The sequence below is a fragment of the Dinoponera quadriceps genome, unplaced genomic scaffold (genome assembly GCF_001313825.1).
Source record: "Dinoponera quadriceps isolate SergipeBrazil2010 unplaced genomic scaffold, ASM131382v1 scaffold179, whole genome shotgun sequence".
Taxonomy (NCBI): Eukaryota; Metazoa; Arthropoda; class Insecta; order Hymenoptera; family Formicidae; genus Dinoponera; species Dinoponera quadriceps.
Window position 1 is genome coordinate 196553 of NW_014554529.1, and position 23906 is coordinate 220458.

Here is a 23906-nt window from a genome sequence, read left to right on the forward strand (position 1 = left end):
ACCATCGTTGCGAACGTTAGGTGGAACGTGCTTATAGTAAGTTCCAAAAATTTCCAGCCTAACATACAAAATACGCGCCAATTGTAATATGCCATTCGTGACATATAATGCCATCTATGGAGAGTGCAGTGCACCAGTTTCAACTCTCTACCTGTGTCAGTCAATTGAAGACAATTGTTGAAATAAGTCGCTGCACGCTCTGTGCTAAAATATCGAAAATTGAGTACCGCGCTGTGATAAAGTTTTCGAACAAAGAAGGGCTTTCTCCAAATGTAATTAAAGGGTGGTTGGATGGTGTTTATAGGAAAGCTTCTCCATCATATTCAACTGTAAAAGAGTGCTAAGCAATTTCGTCTAAGAAGAAAGTCCATTGAAAGTGATCCTCACGATGGTCGACCAGTGGAAGTGATGACTGAGAAAAATATATCTCTTGTCGAAGAAGAACTGCTCAATGACAGATAGTTGAAACTAAAGGAAAAAAGGAAGAAGGGAAAAAAAAAGGAAAAGAGATGAGTCCATACGGCTGATGTTGCTAAGACTGCAGTGAAGGACTGTGGCTTCAAAGAGATTCCACATCCACTCTGTAGCCCAGATTCAGCGCCGAATGACTACTAACTCTTCTTAAAATTGAAGGAAGACCTTCGCGGAGGAAAATCTTTAGACGAAAATGAGATGCAAGATGCAGTTCTTGATCATTTTACGAACAAAAGTTCGAACTATTTTTTCAAGGGTATAAAAATGTTAATTTAAAGATGTGAAAAATAAAATATTGAAGTAAAGGGAGATTATGTTGAAGAGTAATACTGTTGTTTTCTTTCTGTCACTTCTGAAAGTCAGTCAGGCCGGAAACTTTTAGAACTTACTACATATAGGCACTATGAGTAACTTGTATATCTGAACGATAAAATACAGGACATATGATTGAGGATATCGTCAAAAAAGTCCGATTCAAACAAAATTCACAGACTCAGTAGCATACTCGGATCGATTAGTGTAAAGTATTTTTGAATTCTGTGTGTCTGTGATATTACGAAATATACTGAACATAACAACGCAACGATGAAGTAATGTCAACCAAAGTCGTGCGATAACACACGTACATAAGCAAAAGATTCATAATAATTACAAAAACAGCGGATAGAGGATGTCTTGTCGGAAATTTGCTAGATTGTGGTGAGAGGAGCTGTAGGGGGGGTTGTTCAGGCGAACGTAAAAGAACGGGGGATAACAAACGAAAATGCGCTAAAATGATCAAACTATATAAATAATAAGCGGCAGTTTTGCATGCAACCGTTACGTTAGACTCTGACCACCATTGAACGTACATTCTTACGCTTGCTTGCGATCTTCACTATGCGATTCGAGTACCATCTCGACGAGAATTTGATAATTTACGAGAGAGCGGGACACGAGATCCGCAATTTGAAATTTGTAATATACATCAACTACATCCACATTGTATGTGTGTGAACTGATTGTGAACTGAATGATATGCTGGCCACCGATTCGAAATTTAACAAACACGACGCGTGAAAGTGAGCAAAAAAAAAAGGAAAAAAAAAACAACAACAAGGTGTCGCGCGAACAGAGCGAAATTCAACGGATGTATGCAAATTTCATTGCCACAATCTTCACACTCGTGTGTGTGTATGTGTGTGTGTGTGTGAATATCAGAGTAGTTCAGCAATTGCGGTATAACCGGGAAGGAAATAATTCCTCTTAAAAAAATTAATCGGAAATGTAGAATGAAAGTTTTTCGTACGAGGCTTCGTTTTCCAAAAAATAAATTCAAAAAATTAAAAATTAACCGATTGCGCGTGCATTTATCTAAGACATCGTTTTAAACGGATCTCGATTGATTATATATAATGTACTTGATATGTTCGTAATACAACGGCATGATCTGTTGCCTTCTTATTATCTTTCGGTTTCAACTATCAATTTCTATCAACTTGTCATATAATGGTAAGATATACCAATCGAGAATGTACGCGGATACGCTTCTTGCATTGAGAATGTGTGGTAGTACTGATATATAGGGGAACAATATATGTATGTTATATGTATTTTATGTGATGCTTCTAAACACACACACAAGTGAGGTACAATCCGTATCGAGATCTTTAGAATCGATTTTCTCGAAAACAAAGTTTCGTACGAAAAACTTTTACTCTATATTTTCGACTTATTTTTTTCAAGAAGAATCTATCCCCTTCCTGGCTATACCACGATTACTGAGCCAGCCTGTATAATACATATATACAGTGTTTGCCTTAGATAATTTCAGATTCATCTAGATGAAGATGAGATGAAAATCCGAAAAATCATCTTAGATTAGATGGAGATAATTTTGCTTTTGATTTATCTAGATGAAAGACGAGATAAGTAGCGCTACTTATCTAGGTAATTTCTTAGATGATATTGTTTTCATGAGGGACTTTATACAAATTTATAATAAAAACTATGCAGATCGTAAAATTGCACAACGGTTAAATAATTCGTCAATATAATCGTTCTAAATTTAAGGATCTAATAAAAATGACCAATAATCATTGCTCACTCGCAGTCGACAGTATGATACGGGATTAAAGTGGATTTTGATCAAATGAAACAAATAGTCTGTTCTTTTTAGTTCCACTGCTGAATTGGTGCAATAAGTTAGAGTGAGACAAGTATATTTTGTCACGTTCTAACTTAGTGCACCAGTTCAGCCATGCAGCTAAAAAGAACAGATTAAAGGAGACAAGCCCGAAATTTGATGATTCGTTGAAATCTAATCTCCAACCCCTAGTCTGATACGGGCTTAACGCGTAGATCCATATTATTTCATTCGTTTTATCGAAAAGTGAGTTTAGAATATAACATAACATCATTTCAGATAATTTTTAAATGAGATAACATGTTTTCCATCTAAGATGAAGATAAAGATATTTTGTATTTCTTCCATCTAGATAAAGATAAAAATGATCTATTTATTCATCTGGATGGTTATTTAGATCATTTTATGTAGATACCGGCAAATACTGCATATATATATTTATAAAATATGTATATATATATAACATGTATATATGCAATATATCGGAATTTCTTGTGAGACTGAAAGCGGATGTATTGCAAGAACACTGTCGCGTGGAAGAGGTATATCGCTTTAGAGGCACGGTCGGACCTCCTCCCCGTTCCTGTTCGATATCCATTCGAAGCGACATATGCTCTCTGTGAGCCGTACTGAGAGAGAACGGAAAAGGGACAAAGGCGTTTTAGGAGAAGAGAAAGAGAGAGAGAGAGAGAGAGCGGGTCAGCAAAGGACGAGTTTCGGTTAGTAAGTTAGTGCGAATACCCACAGAGGCCTGAGAAGTAGTCAATAGCTGATTGTACTGATTGGTAGCTTTGAGTGAGACGCAGCGGTTTCGTAGCTTGACGCAGACCGAGTTTCTAGCTGTTGTTAGACTCACAGCCTTCATGATGCTCTTGTCCCATGCGATGCTGGCCTCGAGCATGTAAAGCGCCATTGCGAGCTGCGCCGACGTGTGAGCACGCGCGGTCGCCTCCCGCCAGTTGTTGAGACCACGCGGCGTCGTTTCCTCCGGCGGCACCGGCGCCTGGCTATTCTGTTCGGAGTTATTCGAGTTTGCGGCCGCCGCCGCCTGTTCCGCCTTCAGAGCCGCCAGGTTCGGATCTCCCGTGCTGCGCGAATGACGGACGATTAGAATGCGACAGCTCTTCCCTTATCAATCGCACGCGCGTAACGAACATTCGAACTTCAATGTTAGTCGATCGTACATCACTAATGTTAACGTCGCGCCACAATCCGGTCATGTTTCACCGAAGGAAAGACATTTACGTTTCGTCCATGAGCGAACGATAGACCCCTTTTCAACTGGACTTTGTTGCACTCTAGTCTTCAGAATGAAATAAATAGTAGTCTATTTTCCTTATAGCTGAACTAATGATAAGTTGCACTCCAAATAAAATATTAGGTGTGTAAATTAATTCAGTTATCAAGATTTTCGTCATCAAAATTCAAGATTTATTTATCAATGTAGAGTGTACGATTTTAATTATCGAAGTAATCTCCATCATTTTCGATGACCATCATATACATCATCTATGGGGCAGCTATCGAATTCCATCGCAACGGAAACTTGGCATCTAACTTGAATCAGTAAGGTCATCGATATATTTCGAGTATCTGTTATCCTAAAACGGTGGTTCGAATTATTTGTATAAACGAGACGATTTTCAAGAGCCACGCAAACTGACAGCAGCGACCAGCCTCAAGATCGTTGACATTACGAAATTTGTGAGGCGCTTCTTAATGAGACTGAAAAGTTCTCAGAAATTTCGAAGCAACTCCACTGCTTCACAATTTTAATAATATATAAATATATTGCTAGCGTATAAAAAAATATATATAAAGGGATTGTTTCGATAAGAGCTGTCAAATATTAGCAAGTACCTCGTAGATTTCGTAATGTCAACCGACCTGAAGCTAAACGCCGATAATGTCAGTTGCGTGATCCGCGGGGCGAGATAGAGCGGCAAGAGGAAATAAGGAGGCGCAGCCCTCGAAAATCACCTCGTTTGTACAAATAACTGCAACTAGTGTTTCTAAATTTGTGTCAATTATAAATAATGTTGCAACAATCAAAACAGGTGAAGATCTGAAGGGACAAGGTCTGGAAAATCAGATTGTTCAAGATGGAGTACAACTTCCCAACTCGTATTAAAAATGGAATCTTGTTCCTTTTGCCACGTAAGGTCGAGCAAGTTGGAGCAAGTCTCTTCGAAATCTTTCCGAAACCTCTAATATCATATTTTACAAGTTTATTTAACTCATCGCACCTTCGTCAAAAAAGCCGAACACAAATCATATTTGTGACTTCAGCAATATTTTCTGGCAATTAAAATACAAAAAGAATGCAGTGCCAAATATGCGCTCTGTCGGTAGCAACTGTTTGCTACTATTTTTTGAAATTATATCGACTATTCTGCAATGTTATGCGGTCTTTTGTAAGTATAGATAGCGGCTCTATAAAATCACAATTGAGCGGAAAAATACTTGGGTTTAAAATGCTTATTAGAAATGGGTAAAATTAAAGGGACCGAATTAATTTACACACTTAAGATACATATTTGACCACTGAAGGAGAAAAATCACAAGATAGTTTACAGGAAGTGCAGATATACAGACTAGACCGCAACATTGAAGGGAAAAGAGGAACAAAGTTCCAGTGCAGTATTAGCTCAGCTAGAAGGAACGGCTCTGACATTTCCCATAAAGTTGTCAAGATCGCGATCTTCCTCTGACGGTCTTTCCTAGACGGCATGGAAGTCACGACGAGACGATCTTACCAAACGCCCAAAGGCGGCTTCAAATATCTCCTCTCTATAGCTGCCTCCAACGAAAGTAGCCTTTGCCGCGCTTGCTCGACCGCACTGATCTTCTCCATTTCGTTCAGCTTCTCGATCTCGTCGGCTTCCTCGGTACCCGCTCGCGGCGGCAGCTTCCACCCTTTCACCTGCATACTGGCGTTGGCCACTTTATCTTCAAGGGCTTCCACCTGCTCCAACAGTTGGGCGTCTACGCGTAGCGCGACCTGTTCGCTCCAGTCGCTCGGATTGTCCGGCTTCGGGATCGGCGGCATGTTCTCAGGATCGTCCGGCTCCGGTCGCAGTTCCGTGGCGGTGACGTTGCCGGGATCGACGTTGATGCGACCGGTCACGGCCAGGAAGGACTCCATCGTTGCCCATGTTGTACGCTTCAGTTCCTTCTCGCGGACACCGCGAGAATGTAAATGCTCGAGGAGTTCTTGGAACGTGTCGATGTCCGTTATCCTCCACCAACCATACCTCAGATCTGGGAAGGAGCAGATACGGTACGATCAGAAATTCGTGTATCAGTATTTGCGAATAGATTTCATGGAAAAAATTCAAATAAATGATTCGGGGCTCTAAGATTACAATTGAAATGCAAAGAATAAAAAAAAGTAGTAGTAAGAACAACGAGAGCCAAGAACTGCCCTGATGTTCGATGTATATATTTTTCTTTACGGAGTTGCCAAAGTCGATGATGAACTTTATGAGCATCGGTAACGTAGAAGCGATCCTCAAAATATTATGTTATATAAACAATGACAAAATTACGCTATTATTTTTTTAATTTTTCGTACATATAGATCTTACGTAAATGTGTAATTCAATGATGTGCGTTATACTGTTTTATCATATCTAACGAAAAATCTAATCAAAATATATACAATTTTTCTGTCAACTTGTCTTTTTATCGTTTAAGGTCTTCAAATTTAATTAAAAGGATATAAAATGTTCTTTGAAATTTTTCTGATTGACACCTTCGATATGTACAAACTGCAAGATTTCTATAGCAGGTAAATCCTTACGCCAACTGACAGCTAGAAATATCAGTTTTGAAATTCTTCGTCGCGTTTTCATCGCATATTGAGCAATGCTCAAATTTATTTTTGCACAAATTATGTAAAAATATTTATAACTGCCCTGCCAATACAATGTAAACTTTGCAGACAAAGTCAGATATTTTACCGATCAAAAGTTTAAAAATGACATCCCGAGCACTGCCATCCAACCACCAAAATAAAAAAAATTAGATAGTGACTGCTTCTTGGCAGAAAAGATGATGAAAAGTGACCTTTCAGAGTCATAAAAATAATGACCAAAAGTGACGTCTTTTGTAAAATTCTGAAAGTAACCAAAACCATTTAAGCAAAAAATAACACTTACTCTTAGGTTTATCTTTGAATAACATATAACAAGTTCTTTTCATAGTATAGTTTGGAAGTTCATAACAAGACCAAGAATATGAACGACACAATCGGCAGCAAACGAGATGGCAAAAATACATACAGAACGCCCGTATTTTACAAATTTCGCAATTTTAACACTTTAACGGCAGCTCAGGAAAAAAGCGACTATGGTTACTTATTTTGACCGATAATGAATATTTTAGTGACTTCTCAAGAAAAATTAACGAAAGATGACTCAAGTGACTGTATAATAGCGCTGATGATGGACTGGATATCCCCTTTATTTTGAAGCACGCGAACAAACTCACCTTTCGGTACCGGTTTGGCTTCGCCGGGGGGCGGTAAACCATGCACTTTCAAATATTCCAACTGCACGGCCTCGTCCTGTGTGAGGATCAGAGGCGCCGGACTGTCGCACCGGTCGTAACTCGGGCTGACCGGCGGCGGGAACACGGGAATTCGTAGTTCGGTCGGCTCGGCGATGCCGAAAATCTGCTTGGTGCTGGGCCCCGGTGTGTCGCAGGTCTCGCGTGGCAAGATGGAAAACCAATTCGGCTCGGTGCTGTTGTCTGAAATGATGGACATGACTAATGTTAATTGAGAATATTCGACTGTCCATCCCGCCGACGAGGCTCCCCCGCAGGGAAAACTCACTAGAGATGAAGGTGCCATTGAGCTCTTTGCCATTGTGCAGATTGTTAACGTGGTTGAATTTGTCGCCATTCGGTATGGTCTCGACGATCTTGTCCTCCATCGTCTTCACCACCATCACGGGCTTCGCCATCTCCTCGTCCGTCTCCTCACTCTCCTTCTTCACTTCCTCGATCTTCACCTCGACGTCCATGTTGACCACCTCGGTCTCCTGCTTGATCTCCTCCGAGGTGACGTTTGTTTTCGCGTCCGTCATCGTGCTGTCCATATCGTTCCTTTTCTCGCTCATTATCACCTCCTTGTTGTTCTCCGAGTTCTCAGGATTGCCGCAATTTTGCACCGGTTCCTTCTTGCAGTTGATCTCCTCCACCTCAGGTCTCTCCTTGTCCACGTGGTGGTGGGGTTTGATGTCCTCGTTCAGTTCGCCGCTCGAATTGTGCTGCTGCTTATTCTCTTCCTTCACCACCTCGGAGTTCGGTGCCTCGTTCTCGCGATTCTCGGTGTTCGTTTTGGTGTCCTCCTGCTTCACGTTGCACTCGGGCTTCTCCTCCACCGGCATGTTTTTGTACCTCTCGTCCAACTCGGCCTGAAGCTCGAGGACTTCCGGCTCGGCGCTCTCCATGGCTTCCACGAAAATGCCGCCGGCGCATGCCAACTCCCAATACCTCCTCCAATACCTGTCCTGACCAAAGATGTGCGCCCGCAGCTGCTTCGAAGAACTGTTCAGCTTCTGCAGCTGTTCCTCCGATTGCTTCAACAGTTTGTCCAACTTTTTGCCCAATTCCTCACCGGACAGATTCTTGTCTTCCTCCTGTAGATATTTTACATATTACATAATTAAACAATACATGTTCTTTTTATAATTATGATATATGATTTAGCATACTTTTTAGCCCAGATCTACGATAGATGTAATAAGCTTTTAGCCTTTTACTCTGAGCAATAAAATATAATGTAATTTCTAACAAAAAGTATTTCTCGCGCTGTCGTAATAACGTTTAAATCTTAGGAAAAATGAAAATACTGAAAACTTTTGCTAGAAATTACGTTACAATTCAATATTTAAAGCGAAAGACTAAAAAAGCTTACTATATCTTACTACACATTTTACTACGTCTATTGTAGATCTTAGTGGTACTAAATAAAACAAAAAGTGGTAAGTAAATATTTGAATTGATCGTTCATACCTCTTCCGGCTGAGTCCCTTCGCTCTCGTTCTCAGACATGTCCTCCACTTCGTCCTCGTGGTGAATCTCGTCCGGCGTGGGTGTTGTGCCTACGGCGGTGGATGTAGTATTACCTTCCTCGTCGCACTCTTTCTTCTCGATAGTGATCGTGTCGCCGATCTTGTTCACGACGACACCCACAGCTTCCATTCGCACTTTCCGACCGTGCAATTGTCTCAGCCTGTGCGAACATAAAATTCAATCCGTAATCGTGACGTATATATTCAATAATGAATCGTTTCGCACGAGATTAAACTCTATAATCTTCAATGTAAAAAAACTATTAAATTCAGATTATTTTGAAGAATTCACCTGTTAAAACTTATATATTAGGTGCACAAAGAAGTTTTAAAACGTCTTTCTTTTCAAAATTCAATATTCTTCTCCGGAAATTCAATGATACACGTGGTAAATGTTCACAATAGAGGCAGCTCCGATTGACCTTGACATACGTTGTCAAGAATATATTCCTGAGTAACATGCAAAAAGCCGCAGCCGTTTCGTTCATTGTTTATTAAAAAAATAGTAACAAGAAATCCTTCTTCTATTATTAGAATATTATAGATAATAAGATTTCTTTCCGACGGATCACCAATTAGAAATTCTGTTTATAAACGGTCGGGCTCTGATAGCCCATATAGGGTAATTGGTTAATTGAATATAAAATGTCCTGATTGGTGATCCAACGGAAAGACTCTAGGCATCGGTCGATGTGAGTGGATGCGTGTAATGTATTTCCGTTCTTTTGTTAATATCTTTTTAGTAAACAATGGTCGCCGCCTAAAACCTTCTGAAGGTTGCTCAGGAGGATGACTTCTATCACATGTGGGAAGGTCAAAGTCATCGGCGAGGTGTTCCTTAATGTATGTAATTACCGAAATTTCTTGTGTGTGTGTGTGTAACATTTAAATAAACAATGAGCGAAACGGCTGCGACTTTTTGCACGTTAAAACATTTACCATACATTTAAATACCAAAATATTCTCCGTTATTATCTATGACCTTACGCCATCTTTCGGGCAGCTTACGAATTCCGGCAGTGAAGAAAGTTTCGTCTTTCGATTTGATAAATTCGTCGATCCATTTTCGCACTTGTTCAAATTTCCGGAAGCGCACTTCAGACAAAAACGTTTTGCATCGGACGGAACAAGTAATAATCACTATATCTGGCGAATAAGCCGGGTGGAACATCCCGACCAATCGTCAATGATGTTTCCTTAACCGGTTTATTTGCAACATGAAGCCTAGCGTTGTTATGCAGCAATTTCACCGGTCGCAATCTTTTGCCAGTATATAGACGCTTTCAGTGGATTTCTTCGTTCAGCCTCAATAATTGTCGACTAATTAGTAGTGATCGACGATAGCGATCACTATTAATCGTTTCGCATGGTTGCAAAAATTCATAATTTAGCACAGATACTTGCAAATCCCACCATATACAAAGCATTATTTTCTGGTCGTGAATATTCCAATTTAGCGTTGACGTGGATGATTCACCGAGGTCTACCCAAGATTTCTTACGCTTGGGGTTATCGAAATACATTTACTCTTCGTCACCCGTTACAATTTTCCATAGGAAAAATTTTCTGTGCTATTCGTTGTGCAGATTCGATTCAGACTCGACACGGTCATCTTTGTTCTTCCGGCTCATGCGGCACCCACTTTCCCTCTTTCTGAAACTTTCTCATCCGTTGCAAGCGATTGGAAACGGTTTGTTGAGTCACTCCCAGTCGTACTGCAAGTTCCTTTTGCGTTTGAGACCGAATTTTCACCAAGTAATGCTTGCAGCTCATCGTACTCAGCCTTGAGAATGGCTTTGCCACGTTCACGATTACCAACATCGAAACCGCGCAAATCGCACAAATCACCTTCTTTATTAATCCGGCTGAACCAAAAATCACACACACTTTTGGATATAATATTGTCCCCGAGAGTCGAACAAATTGAAGCACATGTTTTTGCAGCGCCTTCCCCTCAATGTAATTCGTAGCGAAGTGCAGTGTCAAATAAATAACTTCTCGTCTGCCATCTTCAAGCTGTTGCAATTTTAGCTTATCAAAACAATTTCAAGTCAAGTCGATTCACATATTCCCTCTACCTCCATATGAACACTACAAAAAAAAAATCGGGAAATAAAGAGCGGGAGAATATTTAAATTTTGAATAATTTTTCTACGTTCCAGAAAGAAACGTTGTAAAACTAGTTTCTTTCTTGTACACCTAATAAAACTTATCCGCCGGTCGTTTCTACCGATCGTGTAAACTTACTTTCTGATCTTCGTATCTAACACGAATCTCTCCTTCCTCAGCTGAGCCACCGTTTCGAGGCTACCCTCTATCTGCCTGATCACAGCCTTATTTTGCAGCAGCTCGTTGCAGAGGAAAGCGAGCATCTGTGCTTTATGCGTCGGATTCAACGCCAGGAAGGGCTTGTCGCGCAATCTCTCCGACATCTTCCACGTCTCGTTGTTGTGCAAATGTTCGTAGAATTGGGCGTTCTTGCCGGAGCACGTCGAGGCGTAGTCACCGCCGTTCTGATGATGATCGGCGAACTTCTTGTCGCGCTCACGCTCCAGACAAACCCCCGTGAGCGCCTTCACCTCGCCGGTCGCGTTCGCGTAAAGGTAGATCCGCAGAACCTCGCTGATGTTCGCGTGGGTGATGTCGGCCTGACGTAGACTTTGGCCCAGGCCGGTGGTGTGCCTGGCCGGCTGCGGGATCCCCGGATCTTCGATGGCGCATACCAACAGATGCGTCATCACCGACAGCATCTCCTCCTCGGCCTCCTCGTCGTTGAGTAGAGCGAGCTGAAGGCTCTTCAGGCTCGGCAGCGATTCCATGTCTGAAACGGAGCGGCGTCGATCAGCACGCAGTGAAGGCATCGACGATACTTACTCGAGCCGGCCGAAAGATGACGAGCCTCACCGAATCCCAAGGTCTCCCCGAAATTGTGAAGAAACTCGAATACCATGACGATGTCCGCGAACGCTTGTCCAGAGAGCTTAAGACCGGGTATTCTCTTGACTTCTGGCAGTGGTCTGTGATCTGAAAGATCGGACGCGCTCGTTAGAAGATGCAAAACTTACGGCCTCGGGTTTACTATTACGCGACACGCGATAATGGCTGATATTCTCTTTCTCTCCCTCTCTCTCTCTCTCTCTCTCTCTCTCTCTTTCTCTCTCTCTGATCTCGCACGCGAGGCGGTATCGATCACCATCGCCACCTTTTGTTCCTGCGTACCTGTCAGCTCCATATCCTCGACGGGCTTGCGGATTTGTTCGATCAGCTCCATCTCGATCCTCCTCTGTTCTGCCCGCTTCTCCTTCGTCGCTATTCTCTCGGCGCGCGCCTCCAGCCGCTTCTTCTCCTTCTCCTCCATCTTCCGACGGTTCTCCAGCGCCCGCACGAGAGCCATGTGCTGTCTCCTCCGTTCTCGCTCCTGCGATTCATCATTACGTCGTTACCCCTTTAACGAAATTAAATCGTGCACGACTCGTGCAGATAATGCCGAGTCAGAATAAAATCGCGCGGGACAGGACGAGTCTATGTTACGCGGTCTTCCGTTTGTGTCGCCGGTTACCGGAAAAGTGCGATATGTGTTAGACGGAAAATCACAAGGTCGCTTCCACAGGAGTGCCAAAACAGCCACTGTTATGATGCCACGGCCAGCGTTATATATACCGTATCATTCCTTATACGATTTTCAACCTCACACGTAGCACGCAAAAGGTTGAAAATCGCCGAAAAATTCTAGTTATAATGGCTCTGCTAATTATAATAGTTTAAATCTCATTTGTACACAGTAACTGTGTTACATATGCCTTGTTATTCCCTGAATCAAAAGTCCCGAGCTTTTAACCTCAGCCATATACACATAAGATTGAAAATTATACAGCTAACTCTAATTATAGTATAGTAAAGTTGTAATGACTCTAGTTTCAATGTAAAAATCTCGATCTTACGCATATGTATTAATAATCGCGCAATTCTTGAGTGGTAAGGCATGCATGACGCAATATGCACAATGTCGTGCATTAATGCCGTCCCATTCCTTAAGTATTATGATATCAGAAATTTCGAATTAGGTGTCATTTCTGAATATTTGTTCATCATGACTGCTAATGCATTATTTTGTAAGTCGGCAAGGACGCTCCGAAGCAACAGTCATTATGCATGAATATTCAGAAATGACGCGTCGAAATTTTCGATATCATAATACCTAAGGAATGGAACAGCAATTAATGCACGACACTGTACGTGTAAAAAATTGTGTATCAGTAAAAAGTTTTAGTCCAGAGAATGGCGCGGCATACGCGACGCTGACTGTACAAAAAATGCAGATGTACAGATCAATGCAGTCCCACTCCTTAGACATAGTGACATCGAAAATGTTTAATTAGACGCATTATTTCGGAGATTTGTGCATCATGACTGCTGCCTTGAAGCGGCGTTGGTGGTTTACCGAATAATCGGCAATCATGATGCACGAATATTCGGACATAATGCGCCTGATTGGAAATGTTCAATGTCACTATGTGCCTAGGGAAATGGGACTGCATTAATGGGGGTTTTCTGCACGAGAGTCACAGCAGAGACGTCTCGATCCCGCTTGGATTACCCTTCGGTATGTATACGAGAGAACATTTGCGACAACTAGCGAACATAATAAATAACCGTCTTTTGAAAATTTACAGGGAACTGTTAAAATTGTGATGTATGTCTCATCAGAGAAATAGAAAGTAATAATTAGTGCGTTTTCTTAAGGCAAATTATTATCGGAATGCCGAAGTTTTGACTCTTCGCTATCTCCACGGAAAGAACGACTCCGTTAATGTAGCGAAATTTTCTGTCGCCTGGGGAGCGGGCGAAAACTCGGCTGCGGGAACCGAGAGATTTCTGCAAGAGATTTCTATTCAGTCGGTCGCTCTCAGTTGTCTCGACCGAGTTTTAACACAGCCGAATATTCACGCGAACGTTCTTAGGAACGTTCCGCGGTAACGGAGATATCATTTCTTGTCGCCGAGTTTTCACCCGAATCCCTACGTTCGGTTACGGGAACTGAAATTTTTTTTCCCGCGTAAATTTAGTGTTTTGCCATATCTTACGACCAATCCGTCAATTTTATTTTTATTTTATTTTTATATAAAACCGGGAGAGATCTCGACATTCCGTCAATCATCATACGCGCGATTACTCATAGGACGACCGATATGAAATGTTGAAATAAATCAGCCGACTTTTCAAGATGCTAATTTCGACGTGCGATTTCCCTGCGATTTTCCAATCTGTGCCACGTACGGGCAAATTCTACTGACGTCCCAAATACTCTGCCACGCACTACACATTAACGAGCAGCATTGTCAAACGGGATGCACTGTATATATTCATAGAAGAGCAATTTGGCGTGTTGTCACGAAGAACTGCTGTTTACTTTACGCAGAGTGAGAAAATCCGTGCAGCCTCTAGCAAAACCAGACGATCTAATTACTAATTAGCCGCGCAAATTACGCTCCGAACGCCACTCTCGATCGGATCAATCCTTAAGATCGCAGAACGTGTTCTCGTGAGTCTCGAAAGGAGACTCTCTCCTCTCCCGCTCTCCCCGTTCGAAATGAGCGGAAGAGTCAAGTTCTCGATCGGCCGCTAACGATAACAATCTCAAGCGAAAGAATGTGTCTTTGCGGAGTGCAAGCTTGTGAATCGTGTAATGATCGTGAAAGCTGAAGCGGATGTTGGATTAAGCCAGGCATAGGAGCGGTTTAGCTGCCAAAAATAATGAGAAAAGTGAGTTTTATTCTTGAGAAAATAAGAAAATAGTGAGTCAGCTTTAAAAATAAATCTCCTCCAAATAATTTGTACGTTAAGAATTAAATTGTTCATCCACTGTGCCATTCTTCCATAAAAGATTAAAAACACTAACTTTATAGTGAAAGTCAATGTGAAGCAAAATTTGAATCTCGAGTAACAAAAAAATTATATGATACATAAAATTTAAAATTTACCGTAAATACAATCTTAGCACATATTTAGATGCAATAAAATTCTTAAAACAATAAAATTCTTAAAACAGAAAAAAGATTAAATTCTTTATGTTTTCTCAAGCATACATTTAATGAAGTAAAAAAAAATAATATTTGAATATAATTAAACTGTATTACAATATATTTCCAGGATATTGGAATATCTCAGATCTTTTCATCAAAGCAAATTTTAGAAATAAATAAAAACATTTTTAAATTACGGGTTTTCCAGTCGGAAACAGACTGGTTAGTCTTCTTAAGAATAATAGTCAAAGAATAATATTCAATAACATCCAATTTAAAGAAAACATAAGTCAAATATGTTTATAATAGTCAGTGTCTGTTTTCTTGAGTTCGTTCAGCAAACTTGCTTTGGCTTAGTGAATAAACAAGAATTATGAACGGACAAATTATGGGTAATTCACTTCCATTAATAATGGGTAATTAATTCCATTAATAATTCAAAGAAAACACATCACTCATGCCATTGCCTGTTTTTCTGACAAATCTAATAGAAACAACCTAAAAATAAAATCATTTCTTCACTTTATGAACATTATGTAGTCGGAGTCATTATTTTATTTTGAATTTTTCGTTTGATCTTTAGCAAGTATTGAACATGATTTCTTGTGATCGAGTATTTCTTTAAAGAGCTCAAATCTAATAAGAAAAAGAAAATAAGAGAAATAATCTTTATTCTTTCTTAAAAGTGAAGAAAGCCAGGTGTTTCGAAATAAGTGAGGAAAATTAAGAAAAAGTGAGGAAAAGTAAGTCACTCCCATGCCTGGTAAAGCCGACTTGTTGCGTTCGCACAGACGAAAGTAAATGCGACAACGATATATCGACGCGTGCGTTCAGGTAGACCACAACACGCGCGACGCGTGCGTTCAGGATCTCGTGGATCTCATCAAAGTTAAGGGGAGAAGGGGGGATGCGAAACACAAAGCCGAGGTGAGCCGCTCGCGCGAAGAATGCACGTCGCACTTTTGCAACGTAACGCACATCGAATAGATACACATGACTGTGCACGGGGGAAAAATGGATTGAATTAACGTGACGGTGAACAAACCGAACGCGGTTAAAGAAAACGGTACTTCCGGTTCTTATAAAACAAATTCGGTTCTTAAGATAGTTGCATCGCCAAGTACTGTATTTTCAATAGGACATCAAGAAGGCAGCTCAAAATAAATTTAGTATTTATCAGACAAACTTGTGTTTTTTATACATCTATTTCGTCATCTAAATAATAAACGTTAATTTGAGACGAAATAGATGTAAACATATATACACAATATTACAAGTACAAAAATATTTTTTTATTTTTCTTATTTAAAGCTCTTTTTTTGCATTCGTTGATTTAATAGAGATGCAGTAAACCTGACTTTCTATATATATATTTCAAGTATTATTATCAATTATAAACTTTATACTACTGTATTTTCAAAACAACATAATCAACAATTCTGAAACTTTTATAATAATGTCTCTAAATTCGTCTTTAATGTCACAGTAGTTTTTCATTGCAACTCTAAATGCGGTTTAAAAGAAATAAAAAATAAAAGTTAAAAAGAGGACATTAATCTCAATTAAATACACGTAAAAAGTCATCGTATAAAAAGTGTCAACTTTAGTTGCGAATATTTTAGCTTCCGAATAGTCAGTCTGCTTATAATTGCGCCGATAATTAGGTCATATTTAAACCTATATATCGAGCAAGTTTCAACGAATTCTTAAACAATTCATTTAGTGCTACAACTATCTTAAAGAGTGGAAATTTGGTCTCCTTCAACCAAAACGCGTTTGATGGTAGTGTTCAAATTGTCACGTTAACTTAACCAAACTTCATTTTGTTCAGTGGGCGAGTTAGTTGATTGTGAGCCGATTGCACCGATTCGTGTTAGATGCTAGATTGGGTATGTGACATACCAGCTCGACGGTGTAGAGCATCTCGCGCTGCTTGGTGAGCTCCTGCATGTACATCTGCGGCACAAAACACATCCACAGTCCACTAGTGCTCAAAACCGTCACGCACAATCTCACAGTCTTTCTCGCACCGCATTACGCGATTGAGGTGTTCTCTACTTATCGAGTTACCTGTCTGCCACCGAGTTAAAATCGCGACGGGATTCTCTTTTGTTTTTGGGTTTGCGCGGGAAAGCGTTACATATGTTGAACTGATTCTTGCCGATTTCAAGATAAAGCGGGCGCGCGCTAAATGACGTGGCTGTCTCATCTTCATTCCCGTTGAACTCCCGCTGACGAATCGCTCGCCGTGTACGAAATATGTCGACTATTTCTCTTGAAGTATCTTGCGAATTCAGTTGCATTAAATATGAAAGATTTCTAATTTCCAACAAATAAGTGAACGAACACTCCTTGAAAATGCAAGTCGACATTGTAATAAATTATAATATGATAGATCTTACAAATTTCTGCGAGTTGAAACGCGCGTTACAACCTGCGTCGCAACGAAGATGAGACATCCTGCGCATGATATATGCGATGAATTACACTCCCCCGAAAATGATGTATTAATTGCATCAGCAAAAAGTACACTTTTTCGTGGCGATAAATATTAAACAATGTGAGATAATAGATTGCTTTGTACACGTCAGAGAGAGCTACGGTTTCACCGTGAAACACGAAACTTCGGGTCCTCCCGAGTGAAAATAGTTCTACGACCGATCGAATCTACCGAATGTTGCGCCGATCGCGCGATAATTCAGCAACCAAACTAAGATTCCGTCTCGCATACCTCTTAATACTTCTGAAATCTACGTTCTACGCACACTCCAAGTCAAACAGAGAGCATCCCTCGTCCCTTCATTCCTCTTCTACGTAAAGATAAAGGATCCATTCGATTTCGCGATAACCGTAAAAATAAAACAACGAATCGGGCCGATGAAAGTGAAAGGAACAATCAAATGAAGGTAAAATAAAATAAAAAGAAAAGAACAGAGAGAGAGAGCACTTCTAAGGTCTACGAGAGAGAGAGAGAGACACTCTCACACGCACACGTACACGACACACGCGCTAATCTACAACGACGTGACACGATCGACTCGGTAGAAAGTGAGACGGTTCTTGCTTTCAATTCAACGTGGACTCACCTGCTCCTTCAGCATCACCGCTTGCTGCCTCTTCAGCTCTCGTTCCTGGAGGAATTAAAAGTTCTTTAGTACGATTGGAGGCGAGGAACAAAGTCGTGTATATGTAGCACACACACGGTCCCACAAGCCGTTTCTTCGTTCGTTCGATAGTCCTCTTGCGAGGAGAAATATATATATATATATATATATATTTCGCGAAGCAGAGACTCTTGAGAAAAAGGACGCGCGATCATTAACGAAGTACGGTGGGTATATAGTAACGATTGTTGAATTACCTGTTGCTTCCTTTGTTGTTCTTCCAGTCGGATCTTCTCCACCTCTTCCTGCCGTTTTTTCCGCGCCTGCGCACACGCCATACACACGTCACTCGCATCCGTAATCATGTTTTTATCGGGAGATACTTTTTTCGGGGCAATTTCTGTTGTCGCTTTCGGGATCGTTCGACATTTACGACAATATAGAGAGGTATATATGTATATATATATATATATATGTATAGATATTACTCTAACGAGTGACGAAAACTACTACCGGTTCGTTACCGCCACGGGCAATTCGACCGGACGAAGTTAACGTGTATTCCCTTTACTAGCCGTCTGTTGCATCGAGGCGAGATCGAGGGGGTTGCGAAGCGGAAAAATTTCATCTCACCATTCGTATCGCGATTTAACGACGACGAGTTAATCTTAGACGATGCGCGCCTAAGATTCGCTCACTTCTCTCCCTTGTAATTGATATTCCACGTCAACTTGGCTCACATCTATAAGAATACCGTATATGTGTATACATACGCAGGACGTTACGATACTATCCGTGAAAAATCTGAGTCCTCGGATTCGTTAAGGGGCCTCGTGGAATAATGAGAAAGTCAAGAAAGCGCCTCAATGTTACGTTAACTAGCCGTCAAATACGTTAGCAGAAGTTGGCACGTCGCGATTCGAAAAGATCCACTCGTCGGGAAGGCCGTCCCCGCAAAAATCTATCCGGCGACTCAACGCGACGGACTCTTTCCGACCGCCTCGATCTTTGCTACGGTCTTTCTGAATCAACGATCGCGCGCGTTTCGTTCCCGGATGTTCGCACGTGCAAGAGGAATCTCATCGATGGGCAGTTCGACTTTGCCATTCGCTCGAACAGCTTCCTTTCTCCGTAGGTCTTTTTCCTTCGGACCCTCGTTCTCCGTAGTGTGATCGTGATTCGATGGCTACGTGTGGAAAAGCGGTCGCGTCTAAGTAGCACAGATCAGTGACAGGGATTGGTTGAAGCACTACTCTAAAGTCTAGAGATGTAGTCGGAAATCAATCCGGGGTAGCGCGTTTACCATACAGCAAGATTGCAGAAACATTGTAGCCACGTTTTCGTTCGGTAAGATTGCAACATTGCACAAACACGTTGCGGAATGTTGCTGCAACATCGTTCTGAGATTGCAACAGCATTAAAATATCCGCTCTCGGAAGCACTGCAATAAAACACAGCAACATTACCGGTGGAACGTAGTGATGCAACGTGTTGTTACGTATCATATATGGAATATTTCAGATTCTAGCGGATAAATATTGCGAGGACGTATAGGTATCAAAAATAAATGGAGATATGTAATCGTAAGTTTGTAATCGCTTTGTACACAAAATATATTTGAGTCATACATAATAATTACGAATTGATTGAAGATATCTTAACATCTATATTATGGGTGCCAAATATCTGCAAATTTACGATCGCATGTCTCTTTTTAATCTTGATATCTGTATGTGTTCGCAGTATCAGTTAAAATCATACAAAGAGTTATAATTAAGTTATAAGTTATTATTAACAATAATAATAATGATAGTTATAATTAATAATCAAGTTGTTATAAAATAACGATGCTCATTATTGAAAAGTTACATCGTAAGGTTAGGCGTAAGAATTTAGCTCATAAATGCGTTATTTCGTCCGTAACAACGATGCACCCACATAAACATCATAGAGTATTAAGATATTAAATAAATTTATAATGTTTCCAGGAATTTTATTGCAGTCCTCCGGCGGAATGTTGTAATTCCACGTCTCTCCATAATGTCTCTGTAATATTACAACCTGCAACGTTTTGCAATGCTCCTGCAATGTAACCGCCGGTTTTTACGTTGTATGGGGTTGTACCCTTAGACAACAAGAAATCATCCGGATTCCTGAGGGGCTTTTCGCCCACTGGCTCCTCAGCAATGAATTCCGAGGAAGAGTCGCGGCTGCTAATTGCAACTGCCTTTTAAATTAACGTTCTCGGGAATAAAGTTCCGGGATGTGGAGCCTCCCTTTTCAGATTTCAGCGAGGAAATTTGGCCGAGTTTTTCCAAGTGCCGTTATCGGAGCGCAAAGGTCACGCGCGCCGGAATGCGAATTGCATCCTTGCATCCTCCCCGAAATTTCGAATCTGCTTTGGCGAAGGGGGGGAAAAAGTCCGCGGTGTCAACTTTCATTCCCGCAAACTCGACAGTCCGACTCTGTCGACGACCCGATCGGCGAACGACGTCGTCGCGCTCACGGAGTCTTTTCTATCGTCGGATACTGACAGGCTCACCGATCCATCGCAAACCCGCGGGTCTGTCGATGCACGCTTGGTCTTTACGTACCGATCGACATTGCGTGTTAAATTAGAACGATCTATCGGTTTTTGCAAAAATCCTCATACGAGGAGATAGAGAGAGAGAAAAAGAAACAGAGAGATAGAAAGAGAGAGTAGCAAAGGCATGCTATTTATATAAAACCCCATCAAGAAAATGGTGTAATACACGCCGAGAGCTAGCAGTCAAGCATAGTGAGACGAACGACTCGCTCGTGAAAGATCGTATTAAAAAGAGCGGGCTTTCGCAGCGAGCCCGACAGCAAAAAACACAAATCGAAATCAAGATACTTAATTACGTAAAGAGGAGAAAAAGAGTTACTATACGAGAGAGAGATAGAGACAAAGAAAGAGAGAGAAAGAGATAGACAAATAGATAACAAGAGCGTATATAACTGTTATATAAACCAACACCGCTATATAAGAGATGAACAAAGATCCAAGAGAGAAGTAGATGAAGAATACGTGAAAAGTGAAATCTCAGAGCGGGCATGCAGGGGAGCCAAGCAATACTCGCCTATGTATGCACATATTATATCAATCGTACATATGTACTATCGCTGGTAAGCTGATAAAAACGTTAGCGTGTGTCGTTTCACTTATGAATATATACAAAATGTAACAGTGAATAATACACAGCAATAGAAAGATATATATATGTGTATATACGTGTATATATAATGTTTGTGTGTGTATGTGTATGTGTTCATATATATATATAGGAATATATATGTATTAATTAATGATTAGAGTGAATATATAAATATCGCATATCCACCACGCGAATTATTATCGCGCGTTGCTCTTGTCCGCAGAGTACAATGGAGAAGATGAAGAAAAGCTCGTCTCTATGTATAATATGTACTCGCGTAGCGTACCGAGGAATACTCGTAGAGACAGGTGTTTCGAGAGAGAGAGAGAGAGATAGATAGAGAGAGAGAGAGAGAGAGAGACATGGCATGCTGGATAATCATGTATAGCTAGCTGTTATTTGTATAGTGACAGGAGAAGCTAGGCACAGGATAGCATTGCGACAGTCGATTCATATATTATCATATATGTATATATATATATCGTGCCTACGTATATATCGTCAGCCTTTTAACGTGCTCCGATCACAGGGGGGTATTCGGACGATCTAGTAGATCTAGTAGGATCCCGCGATTCTCACCGGCCGCCCCTCTCGCGCTTCTCCGTCGTCGATCTCGAGAAACGCGCCAACCGGTGGGCAACGAGGACTCTCGGGGATCTCGCGGGAGGTATCGGTGCGGTTTCTCTCTGTATGCTTTTTTCCGGATCTCGTCGCGGATTTCGGCTTTTCCCGCCCGGGAACGAACCGTCGTTCATCCGGGGATTCGCGTCTAATTCGGGCGGAATTCGGACTTTAGGAGAAATTTCGGCACGGTGAAATCGAGAGAAATCGTGGGGTACAAAAGAGAAAACGCAGCGATTTTTTTTCACTCCACTAGCGTAACGTCCAAGTCTCGAGTGGGAAAATTCAAGATTCAGGAGGAAGTTAGATGATACGTTAATTTTCAAGTTTCACGACGACCCCCGAACGGAAAACGATGAATTTGGAGTGAGGTCGTTATTAAAATACGACGCGACGTTTAGTCACTTTAATGAAATGTTGAAAATCTGCTCGCGAGATAAAAGTTGCTTTCCAGCAAGAGATACAAGTCGACACGAGTTGGTATCATCATTTGTCCTTATTTCGCATTTGGTGAAGAAAAGGATAATAAACGGCATAATTTATCTTACATAGATAAGTTAGACTCATATAAATAAGGTAGGATAGACTTGTATCTAGAGATGCCAGCAAAGAGATTCTGTTGCATAGAAATTGTAGCGGAAGGGATAACGCACACAACCGATAGTCGCGTATGTGTGCGCTCCACGTTTCGGCTGGCTTCGATAGTAGCGCACACGTATAAGACTTTCGGTTGTATGCGTTATCCCCTCCACTCCAATTTCTATGTGGCAAAATCTACTTTCTGACTTCCCTATTTGTGTCTCTCACTGGAAAGCAACAGAAGATTTCAGGATCTCTCGCTGTTGAGACAGAGCTGCCATCCATTCACCGGTGCGAAAAAAACATAAAATAGTGACTGCTTCTTAGCAGAATAGGTGACGAGAAGTAATCTCTTAGACATCAAAACAGTGAACAAAAGTGACATTTTTGTCAAATTCTCATAGTGACCAAGTGCCTATTTGAGCAAAAAAGCAATATCCGTTCTTATTCTTTCCCAAGTTTATCTTTGGATAATTTAACGTACAGCGAGTTCTTTTCAAGTAAAATTTGTACAATCTGAAAGTTCATAACAAGGAAGTTAAGGACATAAACGATATTATGTAGGTACGCTTTCGGAGCAATCGGTAGCAGACGATAAGGCAAAAATATACATGGAGCGCCTATATTTTACAAATATAAAGGCAACTCAGAAAAAAAAATAACTATAATAACCCATTTTGGACGATAGTGAATTTTTTACTGGCTTGTCAAGAAAAAGTGACGAAAGGTGATTAAAGTGACTGAATGGCAGCCACCGGCTGTTGATTGAAACTCACGCGTGTCTGATTAATTCACGCGCGCGAAAGTATGACCGAGAATAGATCCCGTTTTCGAAAGAAGCAGGCGTCATATTCACATCCGACGACGAGATCGGGTCGGCGATCCAAAACAGAATTCCGAAATTCGCTCCGCCGGATGAAGGGATCGGCCATCACTCGTCGTGTTTCAACCCCTACGGAAGCATCCGAGTGGTGAGCATCTCTACTAGTCTGTGTGTGTGTGTGTGTGTGTATACGTGTCCTGTATCTTTTCCGTTATCACTACGTGAAGAAGGTGGCCGAGGCGCGGCGGTGTTTCGGTAATTCACGATGCCAGTCGCGGCCTCGTCTTTTCTTCATTTCGATGCCTCGCGTCATCGCGAAAACTCCGAAAACCTTCCCGGTTATCACAATAACCGAGAGAAAGACAGAAAGAAAGAAAGAAAGAAAGAAAGAAAGAGAGAGAGAGAAAGAGAGAGAGAGAGAGGCCCAAGAATCGCAAAACGCCATGCCTGCGAAACATCATCGCGCGAGATCGCTTGGAAAATCACGCTCGCGGCAAAGACCAATAATCGGTGACTTCGAAAAACATGAAATTTTACGCGCCACCGTTGTTGCAACTTTCAATCTCGAGCTATTTGAACGGGTAGCGTCCGGGTATCGTATTCGCTTTCAGGAGATATTTTTTTCCGTCTTTTTCGAGTAAAACTCCGAGGACTCGGCGAACGATAATTATTAGTTTGTTGTAAGACGAAAGTCGAATTTTGCTTTCTTCTTTTCTCGTTGACTCGGCCGACGACGGTTATCGCTTCGCTACGGGCGTCTCTCTTTCTCTTCTGAGAGCGAAAAACGTCGAGGAGACGGCTCGGGCTGTGACGTAAAACAATGATGAAAGGCGTTCGACCGTGGGAGAGTTACCGGAAGCACATATACATACATACATACATACATACATATATATATATA

The 23906-nt window shown here is 41.2% G+C and overlaps 1 protein-coding gene across 15 annotated transcripts in view; it reads right to left on the reverse strand.

The window, feature by feature from the left end:
- Positions 1 to 23906, reverse strand: part of LOC106751784 (bromodomain adjacent to zinc finger domain protein 2B-like) — a 208516-nt gene that overhangs the window by 3257 nt on the left and 181353 nt on the right. For 8 of the 15 annotated variants that reach the window (XM_014632910.1, XM_014632915.1, XM_014632912.1 and 5 more), the window contains 11 exons: positions 18064 to 18129; positions 17789 to 17833; positions 16605 to 16658; positions 11899 to 12097; positions 11584 to 11703; positions 10927 to 11500; positions 8621 to 8840; positions 7437 to 8244; positions 7091 to 7369; positions 5356 to 5860; positions 3345 to 3687 (listed from right to left, as the gene is read on the reverse strand). In XM_014632910.1, coding sequence (XP_014488396.1) covers positions 3345 to 3687; positions 5356 to 5860; positions 7091 to 7369; positions 7437 to 8244; positions 8621 to 8840; positions 10927 to 11500; positions 11584 to 11703; positions 11899 to 12097; positions 16605 to 16658; positions 17789 to 17833; positions 18064 to 18129 — 3213 coding nt within the window. The remainder of the gene's footprint in view (positions 1 to 3344; positions 3688 to 5355; positions 5861 to 7090; positions 7370 to 7436; positions 8245 to 8620; positions 8841 to 10926; positions 11501 to 11583; positions 11704 to 11898; positions 12098 to 16604; positions 16659 to 17788; positions 17834 to 18063; positions 18130 to 23906) is intronic. The other 7 variants (XM_014632921.1, XM_014632922.1, XM_014632920.1 and 4 more) reach the window with 3 other exon arrangements.